The 11,473-nt window shown below is 39.9% G+C and overlaps 1 protein-coding gene across 1 annotated transcript in view; it reads left to right on the forward strand.

Annotated features, from left to right (window-relative positions):
* The window catches only part of adamtsl5 (ADAMTS like 5), a 31,911-nt gene extending 21,418 nt beyond the window's left edge, over positions 1-10,493 (forward strand). Inside the window, exons 7-13 of the mRNA XM_063881788.1 lie at positions 454-577; positions 3,446-3,532; positions 4,127-4,290; positions 5,390-5,606; positions 7,529-7,660; positions 7,857-7,928; positions 8,026-10,493. Of these exons, the coding sequence (XP_063737858.1) occupies positions 454-577; positions 3,446-3,532; positions 4,127-4,290; positions 5,390-5,606; positions 7,529-7,660; positions 7,857-7,928; positions 8,026-8,360 (1,131 nt within the window). The 3' untranslated portion in view covers positions 8,361-10,493. The remainder of the gene's footprint in view (positions 1-453; positions 578-3,445; positions 3,533-4,126; positions 4,291-5,389; positions 5,607-7,528; positions 7,661-7,856; positions 7,929-8,025) is intronic.
* The last annotated feature ends 980 nt before the right edge of the window (positions 10,494-11,473 follow it).

The raw sequence follows: 11,473 nt of genomic DNA on the forward strand, positions 1-11,473 counted from the left end.
TGCGCCACGGCCGGGGCCAGAAAGTACTTTTTTGCACTGAAACAAATGGAACAATTTGTCGTTATTTATAGCTTATTATGCTGCGATTTGACTGGTCTGGCCCACTTGAGATCCAATTGGGCTGTATGTGGCCCCTGAACTAATATGAGTTTGACGCCCCGAGCTTAAGAGTTAAGGTGACTGTACAGCAGACACAAAACAAAAGACAAGTTTGAGCCATGGCTCTCGTCGGAAAATGTGTATATGTGAGTTCAAAGGCACAACACACTGTGAAAGATACAACACATTGAACTAGATTTAACTGTTGGATCCTGTCGTGTGTGTGTGTGTGTGTGTGTGTGTGTGTGTGTGTGTGTGTGTGTGTGTGTGTGTGTGTGTGTGTGTGTGTGTGTGTGTGTGTGTGTGTGTGTGTGTGTGTGACTGTGTGTGTGTGTGACTGTGTGTGTCATACAGACGCCCGGCTGTGACTCCATCTTGGGATCAAAGCAGCAGGAGGACGCTTGCATGGTGTGTGGAGGACAAAACACCACCTGCATGCACCACAAGAGCGTGTATCAGAGCAATGGTCTGGAGGAAGGTAGTACACACGCACGCACGCACACACACACACACACACACACACACACACACACACACACACACACACAAAGTGTATAATCTCCATGAGGAATCAATTGCAACATTTTCAAACCAACAAGATCTGGGGGTAAATCCAAGCCCTCTTTGTGTTTTCTCTCCAAAAGAGATTATTAGTAATTCAGGTTAAATCAAGAGGTTATTGTTCTCTGATGACATGAAGATTACAAATGTGAATTGTTTTGCCTTCCAGGAGAAAATGTAAAAAACTACAGTGGTTCAGATTTGAGGATGGGGGAGGAAGAACATAGAGTTCTTCAAGCTCTAAATGGAACTCTGGCTGGATGCCACTAAGTAGATGGACTATGACGGCAATCTGTAATTGATGAACAATTCAAACAAACACAAGGTTACCAAAACACAGTCCAACAAACTCACTTAGAAATGTGCAGCGTATACCAAATTAAGAATGCAACAAAGTAATAATTTGTTCTCTATTTTATCGCAAATTAACTGTTTAGGGTTCAAAGTGTAGAGGCAAAAAGTATGAAAAAAAAGTATTGTACAGTTAAATAAGTTAAACAGACATGCAAACATCTGTGTATATGATACAATGGAACAATGTAGGCAGTGATGTCGAAGAGAAACAAACAATTGCTGATCATTTCGTATTTTCAAGTTTGAATTCATGATTTTTACTTGCAGCAGAGTAGTTTTACACAGTGGTACTGCTACTTCTACTTAAATAAAAGGTCTATGGTTTCGCAAACATCTGATTGACAGAAAGTACCCAGCACCTCTGGCTCTTGGCTCAGGAATCACCTCTGCAACAGTGGCTTCCACTCACGGCTCCGTGGTTAGGCAGAACTAAAATCTGTCCGTAATGGCTCAGATTGAGAGAGAAATAGTGCTGATAATGACCGCTTTGTTTGGGCGATAGCCTTGAGATGTTGTCTCTCCTCCTGCAGCTGGGTTTCCCATAGGAGGTAGAACTGATGGAGGGCAGCTGCACAACATCGCTCGGCACAAGGTCAAATACCGACGGCCTGTTTGTAACTCTGACACTCCCTCAGTTACAGCACTACATCTTCACGTAGCTAAAGCCCCAGAGATGAACCTTGTGAATTGTTCCTCTCTGAGACGGGTAAGCCGGGGCAACCAAAGTTACGTGCTCTTCAAAGGCTGTAATGGATGGGGTTCATCCCACGGCCACTTTACACTAGATCAGCAGGAGAACCATAGAGCTGTCTCTGCCTCTTTTTTTTTTTTGGCTCAGAAGTGAAATATCACTCTATATTGAAGGGCTCTGGTTTCAGCTCATTCATAAATTGTCTTTCCTTGTGCCGTTAATCCTGTAAAGCATTAATAGCAGTTAATCATTGCTGACATCATAGATTTTCATTGTTTTATATTGACAGATGGTGAAGACTTTGTAATACTGTACGAGCCACATCAATGTCTGGCACGATATTTTCAAAAGAATATAATTATGTGATCACTAATCCAGATTATTCTGAGTTACTGATTACATATCAGTTACTGACTGCTGGAAAATGGCAGATGATTATTTAGCATGCTATTCAAAGATTCACCCTGAATATAAAGTGCGAAGGCGAGCAGCAATCTGTTAAGTGTCAAGTGACTGCACACTGAAAAGTAATGGTACAGCAAAGTGTTAAAGACCTGCAGCTGTTGTTGGAATCAATCCACAACTATTAATAGATTATGAATGCAATTATTATTGAATGAACATGCCTGCCTATTTACACTTAGAGTACTTTACACATGATTTAAATACTCAGTCAAATAGTCTTTTAAGGAGCAAAAGGTAGTGATCTCCAAGGCCAGGAACTGAAACCAAGAAACACTGACATATTTGCTTTTAAATGTCTCTCTACATGTTGTTGAAACATGCTTCCTTTGTGTGTACTGTGTGGTGAACGGTAGAAGCAGGATTTAAGGCATAGTTATTAGCAGCATCTGAACAAGCAGCACTGGCTTTAAGTTTTGAAAGAGACTAAAAAGGACTGGAGAGCACTGCTGCTTTGATGCTGTGATTTTTATTTGTGAGTTTACATGAACACTATGGCAACCACCACAGGTGACACCATGATTAATGCGTTTACATTGTGAAATCTTTGAGGTTCCAAAAGACGATGTTAAGGGTGTTGATGGCTATAATCACACAGTCTGTAATTAAATGCAAATTGAAAATGACTGTATTTCACAACCTTGGTTTTATGTTTGTAGTTTTGATGAATGTAGCTGCTTTAAAGCTTGCATTACATTCCAATAATAACTGTCATTACAGACATAACCAAACTTCACAAGCTTCACAATGAAGTCTAATGTAATCAAGGAATTTATTTCATAAAAGTAGTATTCATTGCAAGTGACAGTGTTTTACAGAAAGGCCAATATTATTGCAATGTAGGATGACGTATCATTAGATTTGCAAGTTGATTGCGTCTTTAATAACACACTGTAATCATAGTACACATAATTCAACTGTTTATGAATGTTGTAAATGTGATGAAGGGCCCTTTGACATTAATTTAACTTCTCATTCTGTTTGATCTCGAAGTTGCCCTGAGACCTGTTGATCTCAGAGTTATTTCTTTAATGCAACCGACAGTCTTGAAAGATTATGCAAAACTCTCTTTTGATGTTCTCCTTTTAGACTAAAATAACTTCAAATGACTTTTAAAGCCATCTGATGCTTCTCTTTTTTTCTTGGCTTCATTTTGCAAAACAAACTTTATTGTCTTAAGCTTGTATTTACTGTCTTTTCCTTTAATCATGTGAAGCAGTTTAAAAAAGAGGAGACTCATTAAAACTGGGCCTCCAATTGACTCTTTCCGTTTGCCAGGCGGACCGTTTGGATACAACGAAGTGACCATGATCCCAGCTGGAGCTACTCACATCCGAGTCATTGATAACAGCAGGAATTATCTAGGTAAGACCATGCACACAAAACACACACACATGACTCCTAGGGTGCCCTGTATATCAGTCTCAGCTCTCTGCACAGGACTCCCTTTACGTCACTGGCTCCATGGCTGCAGTGTTAATCCAGCAGTTAATGTATTTCCTAGACTTGCTATAACTTCCACTCCCCAGAGACAGTAGGCTCAGCAGTCCCATCTCGCCTCTGGACCCGCTGTGTGTTTTCCAGGCAACATAATAACCAAGGGCATCTATTCTCATCCTTTTTTATGACACCAAAATAAAACAGGCCCACAAACAGCACGCACTGTGGTCCTGAAAGGGGACGCTCATAAAAGGCTTTATCTGACCACTGGGGCGAGGCAGATGAAGGTACTTCTTTCCATTTCATGTCATGGAAATTCCCTTTCCCACTGCTGAGGAGAGACAGCAGCCATATATAGCCAGCTGGAAATATTTCTGTTTCTGACACAAAACAGACAGCATGACCCCCTTATATGGACAATGGATTAATGGCATTTAGAAATATTTGAGTGACTGGTCAACTCTGAATAACATCACATTTTTGCTTCCTCCCTTTCCGTAACCTTGATCCCATATCCAGCCCTCCAGAATGGTCACTCCCAGTTTGTGATCAACGGTAACTGGAAGATCAGCATTCCGGGGGAGTACAATGTAGCCGGGACGAAACTGTTGTACCGGCGCTCTGCAGACACCTGGGAGAGCTTCGAGGTACCAGGACCCACCCAGGAAGACCTCCATCTCATGGTGAGAGCTCTTACGTATTGACATATTAAACCAGGATTTTGTATTGACCTTGACGCCAGTCAGGCTACAAAACATCAATAGATAAACACATACTACCTTCCTGCATTGTGCAATATACTTGTAAATTATACTTTTTCTGCAAATCATTAAGTATTTCCCAAGGGGAGAAAAACATCAGCTTTGAATGAATATTTTATAGGTTCATTCAGCCCCTGTGCAGGTATTTCATAAAAAGATCTGGCTCAGTTACCAAACAGCTGTTACCTATTGCTTCGTCTTGTAGGAACACCGCTGTTGGGAGTTCTGTAAAACATTGATGGTAGCTGTAAGCATCCTCAAAGCAGTGTACTCTTTGTTTCATTTAGAAGTTCTACATGGTGAATATAAATTAAGCAACACGCATGTCTTCGTACTGGATGGTGCTTGGATTCATTGCCTGTAATTTGGCCTAGTACCCTTGTAACACTACATCTAAGGGATGAGGTGTTATTCTTCCTCATTAGGGTTAAGGTGACTTTTACCTCTGGCTTTGTAAGACATAGGGAAAATGTGTCATCAATTTCGTCATCATGCAGTTTTGTTCATCGCTGCGTTTAGTTGGTTAGTAACCCAAACCCTAACTCTTGCCATTACAAGGTTATGATGAGAACAAGGAACTGGACACATGGACCAGTTATCCCAAATACAAATAAGTAGAGATTCAAATAGTTATTGGATCATACTTGGTTTTGGCAAATCCCAAATATTAGCAGACTCGGATCAGAATCACAGCAAAAATATTTGCTTGTGGACTTCCTTTCAGTCTTATAAAGTCTTAGATAAAGTATGGTCGAAAGCACAAGAACAGCGATTAAGGATCTTGTGGTGATATTGTTATCAACTCCAGATTTTGAGGTTAGCCTAACCCTAACCCCTATCCCATCAGGCAAACTAGTCAATGTATACATCAAGCCAAGAAAGATGTTTATAGGATTTGCTTTGATGTCAAAATAAGGAATAAAAAGAATAACAAAGTAAGCTGCTCTTTAAGGTAATAAAATAGTAGGGCAGAAAGGTTTCCTGGCAAGTCTATACGTTTCAGTGCCGTCCTTGTGTGCAGGTGCTGGCTACAGACAGAAACCCAGGCATCGAGTATGAGTACTGGCTGCCACCAGGTCAATACGCTCTCCACCATGGGAGGAGGAGTCCACTGCGCCAAGCTCACCACACTGACAACTACCTCCCCTTGGATCAACCCTTCACCAAAACCACAACTACCACCACCACCACCACCACCACCACCCGGGCTCCCCCGGTCACCATCCGACCACACTGGGGTAAGTCCTGCAGCTAGCTTCATTTAATTGCCCTTAAATGTATAGAATAAACTATCCTAAATCTTAGTCAATACATGATCCACTCGTTTCCATGTCCACGAACCGTTAGAATCAGACCTGGTAGATAATTACGTTATCAACTTGGCTTACTACCACGTGGGCCGTTGTGTCTATATGCGTGTTGGTCACCAAACCACATATTAGCCACCATGGTGTCAGAATAAACAGCAGGGTCTAGTAGACAGTCAGGCTCACTGAATCAGAATCAGAATACCTTTATTTGTCCCACAGAGGGGACATTTAAATTTGCCACAGCAACAACAGAGCCAAAGACAGCTTTTAAAAAAAGCATGCATTACACATTTTGTGTTTTTTTAATAAAAAATAATATATATATATATATTTAAGATAAAAAATAGAACATTAAAAAAATGTCTGACTGGAAAATATGATCACATATACTGATAGATACAAATACTGGATCTTTGGATAGTGTTAAAAAACACTTGGATAATGCAGAAGGAGCAATATATCTGATCTTAGAACTGATTATGAAACTATTCATATATGTCTGTATCATCATCAGAAGTCTTACCTGTTTGTGGTATTCATGCTTCTACTGTCAAGTTTGGGATAAGGAAAAGAAAAGTAATTGTTTGCTGTTTCTACAACTTGATGGAGTTTCAGCTGACTTGGGTTAGGTAGGTGATATCTCAACTCAATGTTGAGGACGTATTCAAATTCAGGCTGGATGGTGTTTCAAATACACTTATCTTTCTCATGTTGAAATTCGTACTCTCCCCAACAAATGTTTTCATTTTTTCGCCAATAAAAAAAATGAATCTCACAGATGCCAGACACTCACAGGAGAACAAGGAACATGTCAATCAATCACAATATTTACAAGCCTACAAAGTCCTGAAAGCAAGAAACAATAAGTGAACACAGCTGTGTGGCTGACAATGGTTTAAAACAATCCATCTGTAGCTGACTTGATTTAAAATAGTTTATCTAAAGGCAGTTGAGGAATGTGTCTGGTAAATCTCTCTTGATAAACCTGCTGTACACATGTGCTGAAACTCTCCCCCAATTCTCACTCACATGGAAATCCTCACGCAGCCAACTCATGCCTTCTGTCGGAATCTATCTAACACTTCAATAAATCTTTGAGCCTTTCTGGAAACATTAACCTGCTGATGGATTATTGTATTGGCAGAAGTAGTGTGTTGATTGTTTGTTGGGTAACAAGGTAAACATTTCTGTTGCTGAGTCCGGTCATTATTTTGTTTCTTGGAAAAGACATACTGAGGTTAGAATGGCATGAGCAACCAATGCATGGTTGTGCATGTTATTTGAGAAAAATGTTCCACCACATTTTGAGAGAAACCTGCTGTTTCATTACTATCAGCCCAACATATGACAAACTGTTCTTAATGTACTGTGCTACATATTAAGCTAAACTGTGCCCGCAGTTCCTTTATGACAAAAAAGTTGTCTGAGTTATTGTTGGTACCAGTGTCAACATACAGTATGGCTCTGTGGTAATAAGTAATAATTTGAGGCTTAAAAGCAATCACCAGAAGTAAAAAGCTAAGGTTGGACTTTAAAAAAACTACACTGTGGTCACATGACTGAGTCCATACATTTTCCTGTGGTTGAAGGGGATGATGTTTTAAAGTCTTTGTGAAAATCTATTAGGGTTGTGTTTACTACTTCAGGCATCCAACCAACCCAATGGCTTTGAGAAGAGTACCTCATTTCTGAGTTATCCTTTAGAAATCTATGTGGATAGTGGTGAGATATAGTCACATACATTTAATACGTAAAAAGTGGCTTTGGTTAAAAATTGAACCAACTATTTACAAAATCTCTGACTGGGAAGACGTGTCATGGTAACACTGTGTGTGATATGTGTCTCCTAGTTTCAAGGCATTTAAAGCCACCTCGCCAATCTCCCCACCACAACCGCCGCCAGCCCGCTCACCAGCCCATCCTGCCCCGTCTGGAGCGGGAGGAGAACCACCGAAACCTCCTGCCTCAGCCTTCACCCGGAAGTATGTTCACCTTTTCCTTAACCTGACCCTCACCTCACCCAATAACCCAGCTAAGCATGATCCCCTAAACGTATAAATGATGCTAGCATGTATTTATTGACGTTTAAGTAGGCCTACCTATTTTAATGTGTATACTTATTTTTATCAGGCCTGTGTTTTTGATCCTTTTTTTTGTGGGTTTTCTTTTTTTGTGCAGGATATTGTGGAAAATGTCATCGGATTAAAGGTCGAAGGGAACGCCAAAGACAGTATTGCCAGAAGGACTTTGGTGAGTTTGAAACATGTAGTTAAAATATCTAGTCTAAATATAACAGAATGTTAACTTTAACATGTGAATTGAAATATCTCATTGAATTTTCTGTTAGTTTTCCGTGCCCGAGTGCTCGGAAAGCTGTACAGAGGTCAGGAGACGCGTTATGACGTCCAGATCCTCCACACCTACCGCAACGGCTTCCGCCTGGAGCACAGGGAGTTCTTGTGGGTCCCTAACGTGTGTGACTGCCCCCACCTTGAGGAGGGAAAACAGTACATACTGATGGTGCGCCGCCACATCAACCACGAGCAGACACTGAACCGCATCCTGCTAGAGGAGGAGAGCTATGTTGTGCCGTACAGACCCCGAGAGGAAGAACAGCTGCGACCCCTCGAAAGACTCTGCAACAATAGAGGAGCCAAACACCCAGCAGAACGGACGGGATGAGTGTGTGTGTGTGTGTGTGTGTGTGTGTGTGTGTGTGTGTGTGTGTGTGTGTGTGTGTGTGTGTGTGTGTGTGTGTGTGACAGAAAATGGAGCTCATACTGAAGCTTTATCACATCCAATGTTTCATTTCTGGACCTTTGAAACCCTATCTGACTACATCCGATCCGTGCGATGGTCTGGTGTATTCCAGAGTGGCATTGCTGCAGAAAATTGACAGCTGGATAGAAAACAGACAATTTAAAACTCGCCACATTAAGAAGACAAAAAGAAAATCCATGTTTATTTAAAAGCTTTACCAGCTTACTGTACCATATAGAGCACTTTAGGTGGATGCTTGTGCCTACCTTTAAAGGGATAGTCCGGCGAAAATTGACCCCAGGGTCTTGTTCTGCACGAAAACTGATCAAGTAAGCCCTCCAGAGAGTTTTTTTCGTTCATCAACCAGTATTGAGCTTGCCCGGAAAAACCGGGAGCAACGCTAATAGCCAAAATGGATTACAGTGCATTTGATCGGGGCAGTGGCCAGAACGCTTCCAAAACAGCTTTTTTTTAACCACTAACATTGCTCAAAATAGCACCAAACCTCTGCAGTAGCATGACTAGGGTCCCATTCCATGGAAATTTATATCTAGTGATTGTTGACATGGAAATGAAAGGAGTTGCCTGTAACTTACATGCAACTCCTTTCATTTGAATTATACATTCCAAAACATTCCTCCTTGAACTGAACTCCAGTGCATTCGACAATCGACTTATGCGGACTTTCCTTGGAGAGGAGTCGGTATTGGGGGGCAGTTGGTGAGTCTTGTAAAACAGTTATTTTTAATAAACTTCGGGTTTGCAAACTACGTTGTTGGTGTTCCATTTTATGTGTAGGGACCCTAGTCATGCTACTGCAGAGGTTGGTGCTATTTCGAGTAATGTTAGTGGTTAGAAAATGCCGTTTTGGAAGCGTTCTGCGCACTGCCCCGATCGAATGCACTGTAAGCCATTTTGGCTATTAGCGTTGCTCCCGGTTTTTTCCGGGCAAGCTCAATACTGGTTGATGAACGAAAAAAACTCTCTGGATGGCTTACTTGATCAGTTTTCATGCAGAAAATACCTGGGGTCAATTTTCGCCGGACTATCCCTTTAACACGTACCAAAGAGAAGAACATTGACTGAAATGGCCTTTTTGTTTATTGCTGGTTTTTCACAGCTATCATTCAATTGTTTTATATTATTATATTTTTGTGTGTGCGTACATTTATAGAAAAACCACCTCAAAACACTAAACACAGCAACATTAAACACCATTTTGAGTATGTCCTTGACTTATTTTCTGGGATAGACAGACTCATTCAAACATTTCCAGAAGCTTAGTTAAGTTGGTATAACAGTAAATGCTTCAGTCAACTATTAATATTAGGTGTTGGAATTTAGTCTCAGTCCCTCAAAGTTTAAGCATAAGGAGCTGGCTTTTCCAGAGCTTCTATAACATAAGCCAAAATGTCTTCAAAATGTGCCAGACAATTTGAAAAATAATCTTACACTGGTATTAAATATCATTATCTCTCCTTCAAACAGCACATGTAACTGCAGCTCAATTCAAGTTCATTGTGCATGTCACAGCAATTAGGACTTTAATCAAAGGTGGATTTTTCTTTTGGTTTTAACACCAGATATAGTAACAACATATTGCTTCACAATATATAGTTATGTATAAAAAAGCTTAAAGCAAAACACATTAAGTTGTGTGTCACTTGTTGTTTAACATATTCATGATGTCTGTTCCTTTTGTGGTATTCATTTTTATAGCGTGTTAAATCAGGTCTGCTTTGTGATACTCTATGTAAAAGACATTATGAAATGAACAGCATTTTATTGCACGGCACTGATTAGCTACAAATATACTAAAGCATCATTTGACTAATTGTTTGGGAAAACTTGCAGATTAATAGTCAGTTAACTTCTGTGCCTTGTGTTATGCATTTCATATATAACACTTTTTTTTCAAACCTCATCTACATGTGCCAAAAGTGTAAACATAATAATGACGCGTTATTCTTAATATGAAAGTATTTAGATGTTCTCACAAAAAACAACAACATTGTGTTGATTTGGTATTAAAGCTGAATAAACATGTTAAAGTGATTTGTGTTCTCTACCACACAGTCCAAAGGTTTTCCCACTAGTTTATCAAATTGGTATTATTATTTTTGTTGACAGATCCCTTTAAGTTTTCCTCAGAACTACTGCAGAGGACACACTGATTTTGATCAAACAAATTGCGTGAAGAAAAACTTGGTAACATATTTTACGTCCCTTGTTTGTCATACTTAGTTAGCCTCGTGGATAACATTAGCAGCCTAGCTAACGTCACTGCCTTAAGCAAAAAACTACTGTAAGAATCCCAAAGAACTAGAAACCCATATGTAAGTGCAATGATAAAGGCATTGGTTAGACACCTGGTATTAAGTAGGCATATTTTGTATCTTTCTGAAATAGCAGAAAGAGTGTTTCTATTACTCTCCCTCTTCTTTGCATCCTTTGTCAAAAGGGTACTTTTGCAGGGTAACTTCCCCAGTTACTCCCATTCTTTCCAGTCCTGGGGATGGATACTGTTATGTATTCTGTTGCATTACAGTGAGTCAAATGCTTTATAGCAGGCAGTGATGCAAAGTATGTCTAGGGCTTTTATTTTGAAAGGGAAAATGAGAACCGGAGGCAGATAGAATTTAATCATAAAGTCTTATTTACGTGTTGAATTCAAATCATTTATTAAAATGTGAAAAATAACTAAAGAAATTATTTAATTTGGTGGAGTTAAAGTATGCCATTTACTTCTGAATTGTAGTGGGGTAGAAGTACAAAGTAGAAAGATAAAAGAGAATACTCAAGTGAAGTATAATTCCCTTAAAACTGTCATTAAGTGCAGTATTTGTGTAAATATACTTAGTTAATTGACAATGGTCACAAGGCCGTTAATTGTCTAAAGTAATAATTAATAAGTGCATAATTAGTCATTAATTAATGACTTGAAGGCATGTGTGTAAATGCTCATAGAAGCTCCCGAGAAGCTCAATCACTTCTTTCCATCTTCCTCGACTTTTGGTCATCCTCCTCTTCCTCTT

Source organism: Eleginops maclovinus, chromosome 4 (genome assembly GCF_036324505.1).
Source record: "Eleginops maclovinus isolate JMC-PN-2008 ecotype Puerto Natales chromosome 4, JC_Emac_rtc_rv5, whole genome shotgun sequence".
NCBI classification, from domain to species: domain Eukaryota; kingdom Metazoa; phylum Chordata; class Actinopteri; order Perciformes; family Eleginopidae; genus Eleginops; species Eleginops maclovinus.